General features: G+C 38.2%; 2 protein-coding genes across 8 annotated transcripts; both read left to right on the top strand.

Moving 5' to 3' along the window:
- The first annotated feature begins 239 nt into the window (after positions 1-239).
- Positions 240-23,188, top strand: snap91b (synaptosome associated protein 91b). 7 transcript variants are annotated; one of them, XM_041976340.1, is made up of 24 exons: positions 243-896; positions 1,011-1,298; positions 6,746-6,888; positions 7,247-7,322; positions 7,774-7,876; positions 8,013-8,106; positions 8,195-8,306; positions 8,407-8,513; positions 8,609-8,650; positions 9,134-9,207; positions 10,123-10,128; positions 10,463-10,468; positions 11,011-11,023; positions 11,113-11,246; positions 11,462-11,535; positions 11,666-11,680; positions 12,265-12,435; positions 14,605-14,709; positions 17,377-17,439; positions 19,602-19,673; positions 20,193-20,254; positions 21,157-21,240; positions 21,333-21,443; positions 21,745-23,188. In XM_041976340.1, the coding sequence occupies exons 2-23, from the start codon at positions 1,169-1,171 to the stop codon at positions 21,417-21,419; spliced, it is 1,773 nt and encodes a 590-aa protein (XP_041832274.1). In that variant the 5' UTR covers positions 243-896; positions 1,011-1,168; the 3' UTR covers positions 21,420-21,443; positions 21,745-23,188. The 7 variants fall into 7 exon arrangements, 6 of the variants coding, with proteins under 6 accessions (XP_041832272.1, XP_041832273.1, XP_041832274.1 ...); XM_041976341.1 differs by having other exon boundaries at positions 19,587-19,673; positions 20,193-20,224; XM_041976337.1 differs by having other exon boundaries at positions 19,587-19,673.
- Positions 14,724-17,370, top strand: LOC121633973 (clathrin coat assembly protein AP180). The gene is made up of 3 exons (XM_041976343.1): positions 14,724-16,008; positions 16,247-16,321; positions 16,653-17,370. The coding sequence occupies exons 1-3, from the start codon at positions 15,699-15,701 to the stop codon at positions 16,745-16,747; spliced, it is 480 nt and encodes a 159-aa protein (XP_041832277.1). The 5' UTR covers positions 14,724-15,698; the 3' UTR covers positions 16,748-17,370.

The following is a 23,188-nucleotide window of genomic DNA, read 5'->3' as shown; positions in this document are numbered from 1 at the left end:
GCTCAAAAGCTGAACCTGTGCACGTTATTAAGCTATTATTATGATCATTGTTATTGCTAACATTTAAGCTAATCAAAAGCTTAAATATAAAGTCTCTTTTGGTTATCCCGAAAATTCGTCACCTTTATCATCTGTCACACTGCATGCTCTGCATGCAGACCTAGTTGATGCATTGCCTTCATGCAGCAGCTACAAACCATAGTCACGCTCTTATATTAACCCTTTGGTGCATATAATAACAGCTAGTGACCCCACGTAGACACATCTTTAAGATTGTCTTGAAATATTTGTGAGTTGACGAATTGTGTGATTGTGTCATCCAACAGTTACCGCGAGCCCTGTGAGGAAGAAGAGTCTATACAGGTCTAATAAATAAACAATCCAGAGGCAAGAAGGAAATTCCCGTCTGTTTTTTCCTGTTCCAGTGCGTCGTGCGCAGCGCAGTGTTACCACCGGGAGCGGTACACATTTTCTATCGGTCTGAGGGAAAGACCACAGCAGCGGAGGCGACGGACACATAAAAAGAGGACGAAACCTCCGTGTCTGACAGCCGAAGAAGAAAAAGACACTGCGGGTTTTCCGCTTATTTTCAAAGCTCTTTTATCCCGAAGCACCGAGGCGGGAGGAAAGGCGGTCAAACCTGATGTCCCGTTTTGAGTAGTGCTGATTTGCATTATTTAATTTCTCACAATCATTTTTTTGCGATTAGAGAGGTTTTGATCGTGTAACATTTTTCATCGGCCTATCTGTCTCTTTTACAATAATTGCTACTGGGTGAGGAAATAGCTTTCATTGCCCGCTAAGTGTTACATAACCGAGTGGCTTTAGCTGTCCAAGGTGCTGAACTGAACGGTCGAAACCTAACGGGACGAGCTGTGGGGAATTTTAAGCCTCGCGTAAGTCTACGCATGTAAAAGCGCACGTTATTAACGTGACCTCGCAATTCAATGCGAAAATAACATTATATGATGGTTTGAGTACGTTTTGTTTGTCTTTTTCCGCCCACACAGGTCACAGGCCTTTCAGTCGGGAGGAGGAAAGCACAGGATTTCATCTTACTGAACCGACGGGAAGCCGCTGGGTTATATTCTAATACATAGCCTATATTTTCTTTATTTCGACCCGTGGTGAAATAAAATCCTAAGGTGGTCGATTCAACGGAGAGAAAATGTCGGGGCAAACGCTCACGGATCGCATCGCCGCTGCGCAGTACCAGCTAACGGGATCAGATATGGCCCGGGCTGTCTGCAAAGCCACCACTCATGAAGTGATGGCGCCCAAGAAAAAGCACCTGGAATGTAAGTGTAGTCATTTTCCCTCGTTTACTGATGCATATAGTAGCTTTGAAGGACGTTAGGCTCTAGCGTGCTTATACACATGAGCCACAGGCCTTCACAAACCATTATGAGCAATTATTTAATTTCTTTATCTTAATTGGGTGTGGTGCCACGAAGAAATAATGAAACCATGGTGATGACCCCTTTGATGACCTTTTGTGTCAGGGAGGATGATTTAAACCCCACACTAGAAAGGGAGAGCAGGAGAGGGCCACAGGGTGGGAGAAGAGGCACTAATTTAAGACAGACTGACAATCAAGATGATCTTATTTTCCTGTAAAATCACTTTAACCAAACTTCACACTGAAACAGACCCCAACACAGGCAATGAAGGCTTTTAAAACTGTAAAAACTGTGAACCTTTACTAAACAAAATGTAAAAGTATCATGCTAGGATGCTCTCAGAGCAACATGCACTCTTGTTTCTTAGCAAGTTTGGGTCAGTATAGGACTGTAAAGTCACATCTGAATGAACCCATCACAGCTTTATTCACACATCTAGAGATGACTGCAGAAGCCACTTTATGACAAATCATGATTAGTCACTGTGATCCACTACAAATACTGAGTCAAACCAAAGCAGTAGTGTGGCACTGCATACAGATGACTGGAGATCTGGTTGACTCTGCATTGCTCCTCCATGTGTGTCCCTCTGTTTCATTCTTTCATTACTGGACACGTCTGGTCCTCCTGCATCTTGTACCAGGACCTTATATCTTGTGATCTGCTCCCCTGCTGAATAATTTAATAATGAGCCAATGGCTGCCTTGCATTATTTACACAGCCAAAGGTGATAAGGCTAAAGCTAGAATGCAGAGACCATTGGTTCCTCATTTTTGTTGTCTCTCTCTGTTTCTTGTCTGTCTTTATCTTTCAAACTGAAAAAATTGGACTTGCATTGCTGTTTAACTGTCATATATAGACTACTGTTTTTTCCATCTCTGTGGATATTTTGATGTTGCTACAAACCTTATCTTATTTGATTTTTTAACACAATGAAGCAACATAAAAATACTTTTCATTACATTTTTAATTGATGAGGTTATGCTATGTCTATTTCTAGGGCAATTCAACAGGCATCTTGTATGTAGGCCACTGTGCTTCTTTTGCAGTCTCAGCTGACACAAATTTCTCACCTCAAAACAAACACAAATAGTCCCTCTAGGACCATTAGGACCAACTTAAAGGTTCAAAATAACAGAGTGAAAGTAACTACTAATAACTAAAATAGGTTACTGCAAGCATAGTAAGATAATTGACTTAGAACTGAAAAATCCAAACTAAAATGTGCCATGGGTTATAGTTACTGATTTGCATTGCAGTATATAATCAAAGAGCTATCTGGTTATTGCTATTTGACATATGTGCAGTGACTCTTAGGATGAACATGCATGCCATGTTGTCAGTGGTGTTCATGCAGTGTAGTTATAATGGCAACAGATTGAGAGTGTCAGGTTATGCTACTGTAATGACAGAGGGGGACTTTGAGGAGGAAGAAGGCAAATTATATACTTGCCATCTTATTGAAGACACAATAACAATGATACACAATGGTGGCTTAGTGGCAAATAACCACTCTGATCTTGTGTTTAAATGTTTTTTTTTCTTTTTCTTTTTTTGCAATTGCAAGTACATGTAGATGCAGAATTCAACTGCAAAATAATGATAACAAATGTTGTACACATGCAGGAATTTCTCCTGTATGGAGCAAAAACATCTGTTTGCCGCTTGAGCTTTATCAGCTATGTTTAATTTATCATATAACAAGGACGTTGGTTCAGGAATGAAACTCATATCAAAGTTGTGTCTCCTTAACTTGGCATTATTAGATATAGCAAATATAGTAAAAGAGACTCTGGAGGGCACATGTTGCAAATTTCTAGTAAACATGTTAAATTCATTCAAGGCAGTTGATCTGAGTTAACATAAGGTTGTGCCTGAAATACGCTAGGTAAAGAAAAGTATGTTATAATGAGTGGTTTTATGTGTGAGTTCACAAAAAGAAAACCTTTAAATTCATTATGCAACATTTTTTAATACTTTTTTTATGGCATCTTTAGTTTGAATATGTATGTACAGTTGTTGTGTTTATGATCTTTTACTTGGAAAGCATACATAATTTCTACAAACAATTTTTACATACGAATAAGCTTAGGACAAAGTTTTGTGTCCAGGTTTTAATTTTCCAGTGTTCAAAAGACATTAAACACAGGCTGAAAGTGATTCTCAAAAGAAGCAGCAGCCATTTAAAGATGATTTGGCATCTTTTAAAAAAATTAATCTGCTTTCAAACAAACTAAGTGGCTAATACACCAAACACAATGTCATGACCTGGGTATCCATTAAACTGTTATTCTCATATCTACGGGCTTTATCAGATATCCAGAAATATTGTGTTACTTCCAGAGGTGAGGACATTAAACTATAGCTAATGGGTTCCCGGATTGCTTACAGCATGGTTGGCTGTGCACATATATTTAGTAACATCAGTTATTAACAGGTTACATATCATTCACTTCATTGAAAAAGAAGAAATTGCTGTTGCATGTTTATTTTTTAATATACTTGTGGGTTTTCTAGCAGTGGACACTAACTAGCTGAGGTCTTTAGTGTCCATAAGGTAACCTTACTAAGCATTAAAAGAGCTAGTTAGTGGATTTTTATCCTGATTAAATCTCTTTCATCTCTTAGTTTACCACCCCAAATTGCAAACTATCCTGTTTTGTTCAAATGGGTGCAGCGTTTGACATCACAGCTCTGTCCTAAAATTCATGAAATGGAAATATAAATAATCCCTGTGAGTCTGATCTTTTGAGGCGGACCCAAAAACACAATTTAAATGTACACAATATAGACAAGTGTGCTGTGAATACCTTTATCTGGACTTTTCTGGAGAGTGGTTGGTTGTGTAACTGTACAACACAACTGTTTTGGTCAGACTCAGTCACAAAGTAGAAAAAATAGACACACACTTGCACAGCATGAAGTCCCACAGTTCACTCTTTGTGTCCTGCTCTAGGCTGTGGATTACCATAAGAGTCTTTATTTAGCTCTGCCAATCCTCATTACGCACACATGTTGTATGTGTGTGTTCGTTTCAGGTGATGATACCACAACAGATAGCATGGATTATAGCCCACGATACGGCCCATCTGGCAAAAACTTTTAACACTTGTAGAAAGATAAAATTACAGACCCACACACACATTTGCTTAGAGCTGGGGATGGTTCTGCATTCATGATGCTAGTAAATATATTGGCTTGTAGTGTTGCCTGTGTCATGATAATGTTATATAATCACATTTCAGCATGTCTGTGTATGTGTGCCATTTAAAAATGCTGCAGGGGATTTTAGGAAAAGGAAATATAATCAAACACAGCGAAAAAGGATAAAAAGATCAAAATAAGAAAGAAAAAATTCCTGGAGAATACAGAAGCCCAACGTGGGAGAGAGAGATGTCATAGAGAAGCAGACGGTGAAATAAAAGGACAAACGTTGCTGCAGCCTTTATTAAACATAAAAACATCAGGCTTCATTAGCACAGTTACTGTGTGGCTGTTACCATCTGGTCAAACTGCACAGACGGATTGAAGTCTAATTATCTTCAAAAACATCTGAAGAAGTTCTGAGATTACACCATCAATGTAAAAACAGTAAAATATTCACATAGTTTTAAATCAGTTAATCATTTATCTTCATTTCGATCATTTTAACTGGTATTTTTCTGTCCAGTTCGTGCCAGGGGGAGTTTTTCATTACTATCTAATGCCCTACAGTCTGCAACAAAAAGCTGATAAGTGCAATGTGTTTGAACAGGTTGTGTGAGGTGTGAATGTGTGCTGTGATGGGGGTGGGCAGTAAGACATCCACCACAGAAAGACTAGGATCAGTGATTAGTATTAATCTGTTTACATGCCCTAACTGTAGAAACCCCCAACCCCCTCATCCAACCTGCTGCCATGTTGCAACCTCAAACAGCTTCACTGCTCTATCTCTCATGTCTCTTCTTTTCTAGCACACTCACCTGACTCCCTACTTTTCTCTTTGCTCCTTCTATTCATGCTTCTCTTATCACCTTGCTGTATTTTTGTTCTGGTTGAACTTACTATGGAGCACCTAATTGAGGCAATTCAAGGTTTATTGAGTGTAACGGCCTTCCTTTTTTCCATTAGCGCTGATGCCTGCCAATAGTTTATGCACTATCTGTCTGTAAGGACACAGTCCTACCTTTCCTACTGTATTCAGATCTAACTGTCAGCAAGACAAACCAAAAATAAATTTATACTTTATGTAGTATTTTATCTTGACCAGCACCCTAAAATATGCTTAATTTAGAAAACTATTAGACATCAGTGTGCTTGCTTTGATTGGATCTGTTTCTATGGGTATGTCTGGCTCTTTTAGTCTCAGGACAAAATAACCCAAAAACTTATTAAATCGAGCAAAGAACATATAAAATCACATAGATGATCATAATAAAAAAAAAAATTAAATCATTTCTGGTAAGAATGGTTAAAGAACATGCATAAGGTGGAAGGAAATCTCACAGTTGCTTCATTTAACAAAATCTATTTGATTGCAGAGCAAAAATGTTATTATAGATGACAGTCACACCTCACACTTGTGTTTGTGAAACTTTATTTTTGCGTTGCAGTTCTTGAATTACAGTAACATAACTGACAATAATTGATCTCACTCAGCAAAACATGACTTTTGTATTATATTTCTTAAACTGGGTTTGAATGACACAAAACCAGCCCAGTTTCCTTTTTATAATGTTGGTATTTTACACAGTTTCTTAACCAATGGTTATGTAGTATATTAACACTAAACCAAAAGAACTAGGTCCTATTCCCAAACTTATCACGTGTTGATTGCTTGGTTTTGAAAAGCTGTATTTTAAGCCCAAACATGATATTTTCCTGTTTGCTGGCTGAAAATACAAACACATTTTGTATTTACACAGCAGTCTGAACACTTCACTGTTGGAGACATCTCAGTCTGTCTCAGTGTCAACCAGGGATGTGATAACCAGAAGAGGAGATGACGAAGCATTTTTCTCTCTTTCTCTGCATTGTCAGTGTATGTGCGCCTTAATATTTGTGTGAAAGTGTGTGAGGGCTCTTGTGCCAATATTATTTTGTATGTGCATCAGGTCTTCTTCTTGGCTTAATATTCTCATGGGCGTCTAGAGCAGCTCTGCTGCAAACACGTAGCTTTTTTTCACTTTATCAAAGTTTAATTAGAGCCATTAAATCAAAGCAGCAAGCTGTACAGAGATTTTTCTCGGGATAAAAAAAAGTATCCCTTTTAAGGCATGCTATCTGAGCAGGTGTTACATGGTACTAAATGAAAGAGAAGCTTTGACAGATTAAAACATCTCAGTATCTTTGTGGCTGTGTTGCAGATCTGGTGTCAGCCACCAATACCACCAACGTGAACATCCCTCAAATGGCTGACACACTGTTTGAGCGAGCTACCAATGCCAGCTGGGTGGTTGTCTTCAAGGCCCTCGTTACTACTCATCACATGTGTGTCCACGGCAACGAGGTTAGTGAGCGCCATGCAGTTACAGATACAGCAAAATACCCACTTACATTTCCCATCATAAAATAAAGGAGAATTGGGGACTTTTACTTTGTCATAATAAACGATAACCATGTTCTAATGGATAGTGTATGAGTTACCACATAAGAGAGCTGAAAATGGTCTTTTGAGGCCAGTTTGTGGTCGCTTTCATGAGGCTAATGTTTCACAGATAAACAGAGGTTTTGACCATAACTGCCAAAATGCAGTTTGTGTCATGTGGGCATATTACTTTAAAAAAGCTGCAAAATTTAAACGTTGGAAAAGTGTGTGGATATAATGTTGCTCTTACAGAACTGTTAACAGTGCTTTTCTTTCTCAGAGGTTCATTCAGTATCTGGCTTCCAGGACCTCCTTGTTCAACCTCAGCAATTTCATTGACAAAACCGGCTCTCATGGTATGAATAGAATATTGATGCTGTACAAATATAAATGTACTAGATGCTACAAAATAAATAAAACAAGAAGGATTTTCATGAAGACTTGCAGTGTGCAACACCTATGCACACACAAACAAATACAAACACATACATATGTGCAAAAAAGTTGTTTAATTGTCTAATCTGTCCAGTGTTCGAACATTTCACCATAATGTCTTATTTTTTGTTAATGAATTTTATTGCTCCATAAAGTATATTAATGTGTTTTCATGTTCATTCATGGGTACATTTATACATATAAGTCTAAACTTAATAATACAAAACCACCAGCCCTCCCTAGCCAATATGTTAATATTGAAAAAATAAACAGCAATACATTTGAGGGGGTTTATTTCTAAAGATAAAAGGCAAAAATAATGAAGACTGTCATATTTTCCTGGTTTTAATCTCGCTCTCTTTCTCTGTTTAGGCTACGATATGTCTACGTTCATCCGGCGGTATGGACGGTACCTAAATGAGAAAGCCTTCGCTTACCGCCAGATGGCTTTTGACTTTACCAGAGTCAAGAAAGGGTATGATAAAATCAGAAGTCATGCAGTCACATGCCTCGTCTGTCATTCCATATAGTCTCGCTTTTTTTTAAGTGCAATTTTAATGTGTTTACTTGTGCTGTCCTTCTGTATAAAATGTTATCTGTGTTGCATGCAGGGCTGAGGGAGTGATGAGAACCATGACCACTGAGAAGCTGCTGAAAGGAATGCCAGTTCTGCAGACTCAGATTGATACACTCCTGGAGTTTGATGTGCGGCTTTGATTTATTTACTTTTTTTTTCTCCCAAGTTTTTGTTTTTAATATTTGACCCTCATTTTACCTACCTGTGTCCTCTCAGGTTCATCCCAAGGAGCTGAACAATGGGATCATCAATGCTGCATTCATGCTTCTCTTCAAGGACCTGGTCAAACTGTTTGCTTCCTACAATGATGGAATCATCAACCTATTAGGTCAGTAGTTTCCAAACAATCAGTACAGCAGTTATAGGTAAAAAAAAAAAAAATGTAAATTAGCATGTTTCTGAGTTCTCAAACCCTTATTTATACACAGAGAAATTTTTCAAGATGAAAAAGAATGAATGTAAGGAGGCCTTGGAGATTTATAAGAGGTTCCTGACCAGAGTGACAAAAATTGGGGAATTCATGAAGCTGGCTGAGGTAGGTATAAACTTTGCTCTTCAACATCATTTATTGAGTTTCATTGAGTGTCTGAGTTGTAAAAAAGTTGGTTTTATTATGTTTTACCTTAACAGACAGTTGGAGTGGACAAAAACGACATTCCTGACATCAACTATGTAAGTTACATTTCATGGCAGCTCGTGGGTAATTGTTTAATTTCATGGAAGATATGGGATTCAGAAAATGAGGCACATAAATGGCATCAATCCCTCCCACACAAACACACAAACACACACACACACACACACACACATGCATACACAGAATCTCACGTCTCATCCGCCACCGTCTCCTCACTCAGTGTCTCCACCCGGGGGTTGTGGTGGATCTAGCTGATTCAGATGATGAAGACTGCCCCTTTAAACCAGGCGAGGACCCGGTAACCACAGAATCAAAGGGTGCCCTTGCTGAGTGCCTGTTTAACTACAGGATGAAGTGTTAGCATGTTGAGCCTATAATTTGATCTGATAAAACCAATGAGCATGATTGTGTATTTGCAGTGTGGGGTGAGAAAGCTTTGGGTTTAATAAGAAGTTAGAGGTTCGGGAAAATCTTTTTCTTGGTGACTCAGTTTTGACTTTTTTTTCTTTTTGTGTTAGGCTCCCAGCAGTATCCTGGAGTCTCTGGAAACACATATGAACGGTCTGGAGGATGTAAAAGGTGGAAAGAAGGGGTAAGTCAGTGCTTGAGAAAGATATTTTCATTTTTTGAGCACAAGGATTGGGATTATATAAAAACCAAAGCAAACAGAGCAGAGATCTGAGAAACTCCCCTCTCCCTCTGGTTCAAGTTTTATAAGTTGTCTCCCTTATTTTCTTCTTCTTTTTTTTTTTTAACCAAAAAAAACATATTAAACTAAGCTTCACCTCAAACAGCCCAGTACTATTGCAAATGCTTCTAAACGTATAAGTTGTAAATTGTGAAATTATGATTTATCCCAGGACTGTTATTGTCTGTCGGGCAGCGTTCAGAAATGTGTTAACAAAGAATGCAGATTTGGATATTTAGACATAACCATGTGTCTTAAATCAAACCCTAACCATGTACTTTTATTTCTTGATCCCAAGAGCACAATATAAATCTATTGAATTGCAAGTGGAAAGGAAGAATCAAACTATGGTGACCGTGGAAAACACTGTGCAGGATGAGCATCAGGGGCAATGATTTTTTGCATGTTAGTCCATTAGGTTATGAGTGTTTGCAGCCAATTTAACACTAGTGACACATAGGAAGGACATTGGGACATTGTCATGTTGACAAATTAAAACTTAAGCTTTATCTCTATCAGGTACAGTCAGAAAGACATAGGATTTCTGAATATTTTGAGCTTATATCAAGAAAAATTCAGTGTTTTTTGATGTGTACCAACATCAATATTACATATTCTGTCATGAGATCGGGCTTCTAAAAACATATAATACAGAGATTCTAAATTAAATTAAATTAAATTAAATTAAATTAAATACTTGGATTTGTAATTTTCCACAATATGTAAACACGAATGAAACAGGAAAAATAGCTATTTCTGTCATTTCCCTTAACCCCTCTTCTCTTCTATTCTCCTTTTATGTTGATTTGGAAACACCAGTGAAGGGTGAGCATATGTCACATCATTTGTTTGGATTTTATTTTTGAATTTGATGGCTATAGTACTGCCCAACGGGTAACATCAATGCTACATTTAATGTTACATTGCTAGGAGCTAAAGTAAGACGGGCAACTGCAACTTAAATTAACATACTACTTTATATAAATAAATTAAATACAATTAAATAGAATTAAATTAAAAAAAAAATTAAAATTAAATATGGATTTGCAATTTTCTACAATATGTGAACATGAATGAAGCAGGAAAAACAGCTATTAATGTCATTTCCCTTAACCCCTCCTCTCTTCTATTCTCCTTTATGTTGATTTGGAAACACCAGTGAAGGGTGAGCATATGCCACATCTTTTGTTTGGATTTTATTAATTGACTAGATGTATTTGCTGTCACACAACCCAGGCCCAAGATAATCTTACACATTATTCACATGTGAATTATATAGGTGCACATTATGCATATTCATTTCTAAATCATCTTAATTCACATGTGGAAATGTGTGTATTGGTGATGTGATTTCTTGTGTGACTTTTGATAGGGACACATGTTTGGATAGCTAGTAAGCCACATGTGTCCTATCATATCCAATGTGAATCCATATGTGAAGCGTTTTTTCCCAAGTGAAGATAATTAGTAGAAATAAGTGTTTGTCCAGTCTTGTTTTTCTTGCACAGTACACATATTTAACCTACAGTACAGCATGTCACTTTGGAAATTAACCCTTCATATGATCACATGTGATGACATCAACTGTTTATTAGGTATTTGTTTGATCTCCTGAGGAAAATGATCAATCTTAAATAAAGTCTGAGTCCAGTAACACTGCTAATTTAAAGCAAGTCACTGACAACCCTCCCTCTCTTCTACTTTTAGGTCTCCAACAAAGGTAAGAAGCGGATATTAAATTGTGCTTACTTTCCACTGTGCTCTTTCTGTCTGATGCAACACTAAAAGTGATCTCCATCTGTCTTCCAGGGGTCACCAACAAACAACGTGTCTCCAACGTCAACTCCTGCCAAATCTTCAAATGCTGTTCCCACACTGCAGCCTCCTCCTGGAGACGGTGCCGCCAGTGCAGCAGCTTCAGCTGCTCCTGAACCAGCTGAAGAGTAAGTTCTCAGTTTCTTCACTTCTGTCTTTATGTGTTCATGATGTCCATGATTCTGATTAAGCCAAAAAAAAAAAAAAAAAAAATAGAATGAATTGCATAATACTAAAAGAGTTGAAGCACTTTAAATTGTGTGCTGGTATAAATATATATATATATATATGTATATATATAATATAAAATAAAATAAAAAACCTGTCTGTGTTCATACTCTAGTTCTCTGTTGGACCTGGATCCTCTGTCCTCCTCTGGTCCTTCAGCACCATCAGCTGCTCCAACATCTTGGGGGGGTAAATGACTCCTTCCAGTCAAATCTATCTATTTACCTTTATAAACATCATCCATCTTCTGACTGATGTTACCTTTAAAATGCTGAGAAACTATTTGACTTTTCTTTTCTCTGATATTCTGCTTCCATAGATCTTCTTGGGTCAGGTGAGTACCACTTCCATCTTTACTGTACTACCCCTGTAGGCTCTGACCCAAAGTAGTGTAGTCCTAAATAATCTTCCAGGTTGCCTTGATGTCCCTAAAGTTCCTAATCATCACTAACATAAAATCAAAGTGACCTGGACAGAGTATCACTGTTTAATTCTAAACATTAGAAAAGCCTATAGAAGACTAATGTCACATGGATAGTTCCCTGTTTGTCTCATCGAACTTTTCTCTTTAGTCTGAGTACTCTCTTTGTTTCTCTCTGCCTTTTCTCTCCCCTCCCTCCACATACTCCATTGTCTTGTTTTGGTTTATAATGGGGGCTATTTTGGTTGGTTGTTTTTTATTTATTGGTTATAAACGGGCGGTGTTGAATCCTTTTATGACTATAATTTGTTAAAAATGTGGACTTTGTTTTGTCGATAAATTCAAAATTGTTTTAAATGGCTTTAATTTGATTGGACCTTTGATTTTGGCTTTTTTTACTTTACTGTCACATCGGTGACACCTCTGGTCATTTTGGTTCCTCCTTTTTGGTTTATTTCTCTGCCTTTCTCTGGGAATTTCAAACACCCAATTGGCAGAAATGGGCGATTCTTTGCTATCTGAACCCACCCTCACCGCAGAGCCTGCCCCCTCCCCTGCAGCGGCAACGCCCACTCCTGCAGCGGCAGAACCCGGAGTCTCTCTAGCTCCTCCCACTAGCACAGCAGCCGCCACTTCTCCTGGTGCCATCAATATGGACCTGTTGGGAGGTCAGTGGGCTTCCAGAAAATTCTCCACGAAGGAATCAGTCTGGAAAGCTCAACCCTAAAGCCATTATACAACATGATAGCACAGATGACTGCATGCTCAAGCACACACAGTATGTGGGCAGCACCGATATTGTTTGTACACTGCAAGCAATCATCAAAACGTTGCTTCTTACTGCATTGATGCCCCTCCCCCTCATCTTCAGCTATATATTCCATAAAAATGATAAAATTATCCAATAACCACAAAGAATAAACTAAAAAGCTGTGCAATTAAAGATCAACAAAGAAACACAAAACCCCATATTTAACTGAAAATAATACAGCACAGGACAAAATGTCAAATAGTCAAAATGTGTACTTAATTTAGTAGGTTTTTTGGGAAAATTTTCTGAATTTGATGTCCACAGTTAAGTCCAATTTGTAACATCAATGCTACATTAAATGTTACATTGCTAATTTGTCAACAGCACATCATGCTTCTTGATATTCCGTGACAGTCGTTAGTTGAGTTAATGCAAAAGATTGATGCAAAATAAATGAGAGGGCATTTGATTGGCTGAAGGTTGAGGGGGTGGTAACTATACATCAATGTTATCAAAAGTGACACGATATAATTAAAACTAACACAGAACAAAAGAAAAAGATAAATATTTTTTAAGTGACAGAACCTTGCAGGCTTGCAGTACCTTTTAACAAGACCTTTCCAGCCTTTCTGATTTCTTTCAAAACCATTAGTTTTATAGAGAGATGTAATTTTTTGCAACACTCTAGGCCTCAATCAGTTCTGAGTGAGCGAAAACAACAAAAACAATGGAGAGAACCAAGATAGTTTCTGCAGCGCTGTAATGCCAAGCACTTCCTCAGGTTGAAACTTGTAGCAGGCTCCTTCTTTGAGTTTTGTGAGATATGGGAATTTCTTATGTGGCATAGAGATTCATTGCATTGATTATCACAGCCAGAAGCTGTAAAGAAGAGTAACTTCCTGCATCTTTGTCACATAGTTTTCACACCACTGATCCTTTAGCAAACGGTTGGTCATGAGCATACAGTATTTTTTACTGGGAAAAATTATCACAAGCACATTCGGATGCCTAAAACATGCTTTTCCCACAGGAAATAGGAACAAGTATCAAATCTGTTGAGCATGTATGAAGAACACAACACCAGCATTACTCCTACCACACCCACCAGTGCAGTTTGTAATGTATTTTGCTCCAGCTTATCTATTTTGCTTTAAATGCTATGCGCAAAAGATTGCAAAACTAAGTGTAAACATAAAAAAAATTACACCAAAGCACTTTATGCATCAACAATAAAGGCTTCACTTTTGCCACTCAAGACCACTAATAGTTAGCTATCTGGGATTTATACTTATTTTTGTACCCAAAACAAAACAAAAAAGTGTAGAAATGTGGTTTTGCTTATGTAATTTCAGTAGTTAAAAGCACAGAAAGGTGCAGCCTGCTCTCAAAAAGCCTGCAAGTTCCTGTTGTAAACTGTGTTGGACAATTATTTTTTTTCATCTGGGACTTTTGGGATGAAATTCCCCTTACTAAAATGAATGAATTAACTAAATAAAAAAAAGATAAAAAAATAACAATAGCTTATAATAATAGTACAATTCTTTTTACTCTGTTCCAAGTAGATGTATCCTATAAGTACAATCTGATTTTCTTTCTTCTACTCACATACATTTAATTTAAATATTCCTCCAGGAATACTCTCTGCACTCTCACCATTTGGCTGACATACCGCTGCACTCATTCTCCACATGCATCTTGTTTGATAGGTGGACATGCTTTTCTTTGACCTCAGTGAAAAGCAATTCTATCAAACCCTACCACGTGGCTACAGTCGCAGATGGCAGCTGTAACACTCGTAGATTGCTGGCTTATTTTGCTCTTTGTGCAGTAGATTAATCCTTGCTGTAGTGCCTCCTGTCTGTTTCCATTTGTCTTTTCACCTGTCAGCCATCTATATCATATAACGATGCTGTAAGCTACTGCTTTTTTAACCCTTTAATGCAGCAAATGCTGCTTTTTTCTACTCAATTACATGATCCTCGTTTGATACTTTCCTTCTAGTATTTCTTAACTTGTTCTCTCTTTCAATCTTTTTATCCTCAACTTTTTCTTGCCATTTCCAATCCCGGGTTTGTGTAAACTTCAGAGACCTTTGCAGCACCTGTTTCTGCTCCTGCTACTGAGGCCTCTGCAGCAGCAACAGAGGGTGGTGCTGCCGCTGCATCCACCCCAGCTGCCAACACTGGAGCTGGTGGGTGACTGAAAATCTGTGTATTTGTTTGTGCAAATGAGTGAGTGTGATTGTATTCAAGTCAGTGGTATACATGTGTAAACTGTAACAAACCACTGAGTTAGTTTGTGCTTTTAAGAACTGGATCTCTGTTTGTTTTGACTGCAAAATTAGCCAGCAATACCACTTATGGAAAAGATGAGGATTTGGCTTAAAATACACCCCTTTGTCTTATGACAAATTAGCTGTGAATTAAACTAAAGCATGTAATCATGAAGATAGGATTTCTATTTAGCTATGGCTACCTTGATTCAGTGTGTTTGTGTTTCAGGGTTTTACACATTCTCCTCTAAAAGAAGTTTCCTACAGGTTATGTAGACAGCTTATATCTGTGTGTAAGCGTGTATTCATTGCTGGTCTTAAGTTGATCAGGAGTTCACATTTCAAGGCAATATCTTTGTTCGTTGTTAATGTCTGGAATGGTAAAAGATGAAGAAAGGTTTGGCTAGTTTCTTATCAGAGAAGAAGAAAAATAGTGAACTCTATTTCATGGGGGCAGACACCTATGGTCTGTCATTTACAGGTTTGTCGTGATTCGTTGATTTAAAGTTATGTTTATTATTTGCCCTTAGCTGATTCCCTTCCTTTCCCCCCATCAAAGTGGCTATTTTTAGCCATAACTGTTCTACTTGACAGCAGGCGTGTGTTGAAGCTCTGCATGTTTCCCATCATTCATTTCATTATGCTTTTCCATTCCTCTTTCCTTCTTTTATGTCTGTTGCAGCATTAGCATTTCTTTTACATTAAACATACATAACAGTGCTGTGCAAAGAGAATGCTTTAAAAGAACATAATGTGTTAGCGTTGTTGCAGTCAGCCTTCTTTAAGGCTGACTGCCATAGTTGGAAGCAACCAATTTGACGTCTCTTTGATAATAAGAATCTTGACATCTAAAATTGCTTCAAACTTCAGCGAGTGTTTAAATCATCATAGTCATCTGTTTTGTGTTGATGTCAGTGTCTAACATTCCACTTCTTTTCCATTTGTCACATTTCTTTCCCAACCCCCGAACCCACATCTTCCTTAAAGACCCTTTTGCACCTTCAGACGGCCGTGCCAACACTGCATCTTCAGGCCTTGATCTTTTTGGCATGATGACAGTGGAGAATAACAGTTCCCAGGATGCTTGTTTTAGCTCTGTGGTGCCCCAGCCCTCCCCCTCCCCTTCACCGCTCTTCCCCTCCACATCCAGCACCATTACTACCACTGCTACCATTTCAGCGTCAGATGCCACCAGCCCTGTGACTGACCTTTTCAGCGGTAAATGTTAAAGATGCTCGTGGTTTGGTATTCATATCACTCTTTTTTTTTCTTATTGACATGCATCTATATAGCTCCTTGGTCTGGTGCAACCTGTATCTCCTCTCTTGTACTCACACCTCTTTTTATTGAATTTGTTTGCATATGTTTGCAACTTTCCCATGTATGAGCCTCACTGACATTTTTAAAGGTTGAGCATTTTACCAATCCTTTTTATTGGGCGTGCATGTGTTTGTAGATATTTTTGACTCCATGCCAGACTCAAGCTTCCCCAAAGTGGATCCCTCTCCCAGTGCAGATTTGTTTTCAGAAGGTACCCATTTGCACCCAGTCTGCCATCTTGTGTGCGTTCTTATTTTCCTATTCTGTTTAACTGTCTTCAACTTTAAGCTTTATTCTTGGCTTTGATCAGAGAACAGAAAAGATGAGAATGGATTGCTTTTTCGTGGATCAGCTAAAAGCTATTGAGCTGTCTAAAACATTTACTAATTGACTCTTACCTCCCTTTTCTTTTCCTGCATGACCTGCGTGCATTAAAACCATGACTGATGGCGCATCATAATGAATCACTGTCCATAGTTTGAGTGCATTTGTTCAAGTGTGTGTTGAGGTCTAAACAGCACCTTCACCTTTGCCTTCTCTAGCAGATGTATTCAGCTCCCCTGCCCCCATCCTCTCCTCAGCACCCCCACCCAAAATTGACACAGGAGCCATCATGAGCCTGTTTGGTGGTGGGTAACTAATATGACTGCCTGCCCTCACTCAGTTTCTCTGGTTTATTAAAATAACAGAAGATGAGAAAGGTGCAAATCCTTCTCATCTCTTTTCCTTCATGGTCATACATACAGGCTTTAAACTTATAGAAACATTACCCTTGTCCTTTTATAATGTTTTTAGACATTTTCTTTGGGATGTATAACAAGCAGAGACCTCAAATGAAGCTTGGTCATGTTGAAATAGTCCATTTATTTGTAAACTGAAAGTAATGACTTTGGCCTAAGTGAAACTTTTTTTTCTAAAATGTTTACTCCATTTATAATTCTTACACTAGTTTCTGAACAGAGATTAAATTAAAATGTTTGTACCTGAAAATGATTGAGGATACTCTAAAGCATATGTGAGAGTGTGATTATGTGTTTTCAATCGAAAAGGCTGTTTCTATGTACACTTGCTGGAAAAAAACTTGTGATTGTTTGTTCATATTTTCAGCTGTCATTTCTAACTCAAACTATTCTGTCTGGAATTACTAGTGTTGAAGGCGAGGGCTGATTATTACCCTTCTTTACCCTTATGCTGCGATGGAAACGGCTCAACCTTTTATGACCTGGCATGGAATGGTTTGGTCATGTTTTGGTTGACCGGCTGCAGAGTCCACAGGAGGAGATGCCACATCTGCAGCTCCTGCTGCCTCTGATGCTGAGCTGATGTCAGGTAAATCCTTACACACAAATCTGCATGTGTACTGCCGAAGGCCAACATGTTTCCATCATTTCACTGCTATATTTCCATTCAGTGACTGAAATGGAAATATATATTAAAATTTAGAATAATTTTAATAGGTGTCTTTTAGGTCTACTTTTTTATATTTATATTTTATTTAGACCTTACTAAAGATTAAGAAAAATGCTAAATGGATGTTTATATCTCACCCAGATGTTGATTATGTAGCAATATCTTCTATCAAAGCATTGTACATATGATAATTTGCAGTGTTTGTGTGGAACATTTACATTTTTAATTCAGCCTGCAAGCAGACCATAACTAGCCAGAAAAATCTTGTTTTTAATCAGAGCTAAAAACATAGAGATGATTTCTATAGATAGTCCCTGGTAGCCTTTGTTTTCTCCAGCATGTTAAAGCTGCACACACATTAACTTCATGACAACAACATTTTGTTGTATTACAGTCATTGTGAGTCATTATAAATAGCTAAAGGAACTTGCATTTCTGACTTTATTTGAGAATTTTCTACAGTTTCTTGTATAGTGAAATGGTTTTAAAAACCTCACTGTAGATGTAGCAGAAGGTCAGAGACAAGAGGAGTCTGTCTCTCTTTATGCTCATAGTGAACTAAACCAGAATCAATAGCACTTTTCTTCAAAGAGCAGCAGCACATGAGAGTTGTTACTCACCTGCTATATACTTTTGGTAAGGATTGGGTGCTTTTAATCTGGTCTGACAGGCTCACAGGCTCATAATTTGTCCTTGTATATAACTATATACGTCTCATTGCTGTGTGACGCATTATCATTGTCCTTCAGTTATCATCACTGTATCACTTTGGACATGGTATTTCATGGTATTTACATTATCCTTTTACAATCTCTACAGTGGTGTTTTAATGAAGTGTAAGTTTCACTTTGTTGTTTATTTCTTTGGTGTCCGTAAAGTTGCTGCATTTGTTGGATTTAAATTGTGTCTATATATGGCCATGCTGACATCATTATTGGATCCCCTCATTTGCATACCACCACTCAGGTCATTAGTTGGGGAATTCCTTCATTTTTCTCTGCTGCCATTCTCAACTATGCAAATGTTACCATGGCAACACAGACCTCTGCTTACCTGGGTACCTGGTCATCTCATTTCTCACCACTAGTTCCATATTATATTATGGTCTGCAATATTACTGCTTTAAGGCTTAACACTCTTTTCCTTCCCTTTCTATTCATTAAATAACCTCTGATCGTCTCTGTGTCACTTGCTCCTTTAAATCTCTAAAACCTGCATTTTTTTTTTTTTATCTCTCCTTGGCAAATATGCTTCTTCTTTTTTTTTATTTTTTTGCTATCCTCTCTTTCTCTGCTTCAATTTTCCCTGCTCTCTTTTTCCATCTGGCTCTTGGGCTGGCTCATTGCTTGCTTCCTGCCATTCGATTGGGTGAGTTTCGTTGCTCTTTAACACTAATTTCCCACAGTGCACTGCATTGCAGTGGTTCAACGTGAGCTCAGCTGCACTGTCCACTCCACCAAAAGATTGATGTTTTATAGCTATAAAGAGCTGTGTGAAATGGCATTATTTAGTTCTTCCTTAGCATGTGACACACCTTCATTCTAGCTGCAGTGCTGTTGATCCTCATTGCGATTTCTGTGCAACCATAAATATGTGACCACAAACACTGAAATACTTTTCTTTACACTGTTTACATTTTTAGCACTATTTTTACTGGCACAAAGTGGGCAGTCTGTGTTTCATTTATGTGTATATTTATCCCACATACTTATGTAATACTGCAAAGATTAAATTTCCTATTGTCTGCCATTACTATTACAACAATATTACACCAGTATTTGAAAATCTTCACACAAAGAAGAACTTATCATTATCTGAAAACACAATACTTGATCATTTCACAATTTAGTAGTGATGATCCCTTTGCTCCACATAAGTCCACATTCCAATTCTTTTCTCTTTTCCTGTTGTCATGGAGACATCTATTGGTTGTCATGGTAATCCCCTGTAGTGAGGAGGGCTGCTACTGAGTTATGATAGAGTGTGAGGATAGCTCGCGCTGTAGGATGCTAACATCTCCCTTCCTTGTCCTCTTCCTTCCTTTATTCTGCCTCTCCCTGCTGTAGTATTTGATGGTCTAGGTGATGTAATGAAGCCCACTGTGACCCCTCAGGCGGGTGATGCTGACACCTCCATGGCTAATATGGCTAGTAGTAAGTAGTAACTTAGATTTTGTCTGAGGAATTGTTTGACATTTCGAGATGACAGTTGTATATTTTCAAGTAGAAAATTAAATACATACTACAGTTACTCTTTCAATAAAGATTAAGAATATGTATGCTAAGCTAAACTAATCGCTGTCTCGTCATCGACAGCCATTGTCCTGCAGATTTTAGATGGTTCCCTGCTCTGCCACACTTGATTAAAATGAAAGGAATTTGTTGAACAGTGTGTTGTCAAGTTCTGTCCAAGTAAGTCAGGTGTTTTAAAGCAGGAAACAACTAAAACCTGCAGGATCGCGGCCCTTGAGGACCAGAACTGAACATACCTTCATTGAAGCCTCAGTCTACTCACCTTTGTAAAAGAAAGCAGAACATGCTCCAAAATGTCAAACAAATGCTTTCCTTGTCCCTTTCTTTCAACTTTTGAGTTAATTTTCCAGTAAAAATGAATACCAATGTTAATGAAAGCAGTGATTTTGCAGTACTTGTCTCTCTATCTCTTTATTTAAGACCTCACAATGGGAACTCCAGCGGCCCCTCAGGTAGCTCCCCCCAGTTGGGGTGCTCCCATGGTAAATGTTGTCTGTGTCTTATAGCATGGAGTGGAGCCGCATGGCAGACTGAACATACCTGTAGCAGCAATTTCAAAGCATTGCCTTCATCTGGCTCTAGAGGTTCCAGGTGTAATAGTTAAGCTCAGAGGATGTGACAGTGAGGAATCCAAGTAAACAAGATGTTATGTTTTACATTGTATAGCAAATACAAACAAACAAAGACATGTATCTATATCAATTGAAAGTAGCCAATAATTTGGAATTTCTATTGGCGTAAAGAAGTGGCAAATAATAGGTTATTGCCAAATCAACTTCTTACTCTCTTAAATAAATATATAATCTTTCAATCCCTATGGAGACAGTTCAGAGAAGCCAAGTGGTTCTCCCTTCTCAGTTGAGAACCTTCAGTACTTGCATTTTTGGTAACAGCAGACTCAGTCTGAAGGCTGCAAGCTTCCCCTGCCCTCTAAATTTTTATGCATGTATTAATAAAGAATATGACTTTATAGTTACAGTAAGGGTTTTTGTTGTGTGCTGTTTCTTGTCTGTAGTGTTGTTGTGGTTGTCTTCAACATTATTTGTGTGTTACCACAAAACACAAATGTGTTTTGCACCTTTTTAATGTGTTTGTGTTTCATCGACTCTGTGTTATATGTGGTACAGTAACATCCCAACTCCTCCTGTCCATCCCCTCCCCTCCATACCTTTAGACCATACCCATGGGTGTCGCTCCTTTTATGGGGACTCACCCTAGCTTCACCATGGTAAGATGACCTCTCCGGTCCTGTCCAGTAATGTTCAGTCTTGACATTACTGGAGCTTGATGGACAATCAGCCCTTTAGGTGACCCTTACACATCCATTCGATGGCAGACATTTTGCCTTACTTTCTTTTTATCCCTCCATTTTTGTCTACAAAAGGCCGGGGCTCCAGTCACTGGAGCACCAATGATGCCCATGGCCAGGCCAGGATTCCCTGCACCCGGAGTGACCCCAGGAGCTCCGGTAATATTATTCACACCTAAGTGGATTTCATATGATTAAACAATATTATACATTGAAAAGGAGAGTGAGTGTTAAAAAACATGTACCCACAGATGTCTCCTGGAATGGCCCAGAGCCCCAGAAAGCCCCCACCACCCAGGAATGCTCTGGATGATCTAAATATCAAGGATTTCATGTAGACTGCCTGACCTATAAACCCCAAGGTAAATGTACCATTTCATCATAACTGTAACTAATTATTCAGGTTAAAACATTTGCATGCTTGCGAGCACCCTATGTGCCTTTTCTGAACTAAATAGAAAGACATTGCACATTTTGAAATGTATCTTCATGAATTTTGCTATTGATTTTATAGATTTGTGTAAGCACATAGACCACAAGCTCCAAAACAAAATCCTCTGCAACATACAGTATACATTTCCTAATTTAATTTATTTAGTTTAAACCTTTTTTTCACTAGGAGTATTCCACAATCATAATTCATTTTCTCTCCCTCCTCTATAGGTTTGTCTTTGTGTCTGGAGCTCTGTGGATGTGGATGTCTGCACTCCCCCCTCCCACCCCTTCAGCCAGTCAGCCATCATCTCTTCTATCTTTGCCCTTTAACCTCCTTCTAGTCTTGACTCCTCCTTAAAAAAAAGCCCTCCTTAACTAATGTTGTAGCACAACTGTGAATGTGAACCCTAGATACAGAAAACTAAATTCCGTTAAAGTGTGTGTGGGTGTGTGTGTAATTCAGTGTTAAACTTTACTTAATATACAACAGAAAAGAAAAAAAAAACAGTAAATGTGTATTTAGATTCATCCTGGATTTTGGCATATCAGCTGGTCTTGGAATGGTGGATATGTATTGGTTTCTTTGCGCATCTCCCAGACAAGGACTGTGTTGTTAAATGTGAACTGTTTTCGGTGTAACTTCACTGGCATCCCCTCCCCCCACCCCTACCCCGCCGACCCACTCCCACTCTTCTACCCCTAATGTCCAATCTAATATGAGCTGTGTTTAATGTCATCAAGGACTTGGTTGTACCCATATCTACCTGGCCGTTCATCCTCACACCTGTTTACTTCAAGTTTTTGGCAAATTCCAAATGTACCATAATGCAACTTGCACTGGAAATCTGGACTCATCATTGAGCACTTGAACAGTGTTCAGTTTCAGTTTTTCCTTATGTTTTTTTAGGGATGGTATAAAACATGCAAAAATTTATGTACTGTATGTCAAACTGACATATGCATTTTGGACTATTTTAAATTAAACACATATTTTCTTTAATCTTTATTCTGAGAAAAAATTATCCTATATTTTAGTTACCTTGAATGATAAAAAAAAGGCAAGTAGACAAATTTATCCTCTTTCTTTGTACATACTTCTCAGTAATAAGAAGTGGTATTGGCTGGAAGTGTTACCCAGAGTGTGTTTTGTTGCGCCCTTTGCTGGTGTGGAGTGATACTGCATCATCGCATGCAACACAGGTCAATCTGGGATGCATTTTAGTGCTCTAAAAAAAGGCTTCTTTTCTTGTGTTGGTCTCACCACAAGAGGAGTCAATGACAGGGACATAGAAGTAAGTGTGATTGAATGAGGCCTCAGTTCTTTATGGCTCATTTCTGATGCAGTACATTTGCTTATGCGCTGCACCTGAAATTGTAGGGACTCACTGTAAAGCACTTGTGTAAGCTGGATTGTTTCTGTGTATTATTTATTTTAAAAAAATTGACTGTATCTTAATCCATTGTGGCATTAACAATGTGTTAAAAGAAAAATAAAGATGACTATGACTCATCAAACAAAAAGTATGTGGATAAGTAATGTTTGCTAAGTATACATATGAAGGCTGTTTCTTTTTTCTTTCTATTTCTTCTTTTTTTTTTTATAATGGATGGTATCATCCTCCCTCCCACCTGCATGTGAGTCAAAATGAGATGCAATAAAAGACAAATACAC

The sequence above is a fragment of the Melanotaenia boesemani genome, chromosome 22, assembly GCF_017639745.1.
Source record: "Melanotaenia boesemani isolate fMelBoe1 chromosome 22, fMelBoe1.pri, whole genome shotgun sequence".
Classification (NCBI taxonomy): Eukaryota; Metazoa; Chordata; class Actinopteri; order Atheriniformes; family Melanotaeniidae; genus Melanotaenia; species Melanotaenia boesemani.
Note: the sequence above shows the minus strand (reverse complement) of the source record. Positions and strands in the feature narration are given on the sequence as shown.

What these genes read in the sequence shown, in the direction of transcription:
- snap91b (XM_041976337.1), top strand. Translation starts at nt 1,169, where the DNA reads ATGTCGGGGCAAACGCTCACGGATCGCATCGCCGCTGCGCAGTACCAG. An exon ending in TTTACCAGAGTCAAGAAAGG is followed by an intron (nt 7,877 to 8,012) that starts GTATGATAAAAT and finishes TGTTGCATGCAG; the next exon opens with GGCTGAGGGAGTGATGAGAA. An exon ending in ACATTCCTGACATCAACTAT is followed by an intron (nt 8,651 to 9,133) that starts GTAAGTTACATT and finishes TTTTTGTGTTAG; the next exon opens with GCTCCCAGCAGTATCCTGGA.
- LOC121633973 (XM_041976343.1), top strand. Translation starts at nt 15,699, where the DNA reads ATGTCAGTGTCTAACATTCCACTTCTTTTCCATTTGTCACATTTCTTT. An exon ending in TGTGACTGACCTTTTCAGCG is followed by an intron (nt 16,009 to 16,246) that starts GTAAATGTTAAA and finishes ATGTGTTTGTAG; the next exon opens with ATATTTTTGACTCCATGCCA. An exon ending in TGCAGATTTGTTTTCAGAAG is followed by an intron (nt 16,322 to 16,652) that starts GTACCCATTTGC and finishes TGCCTTCTCTAG; the next exon opens with CAGATGTATTCAGCTCCCCT.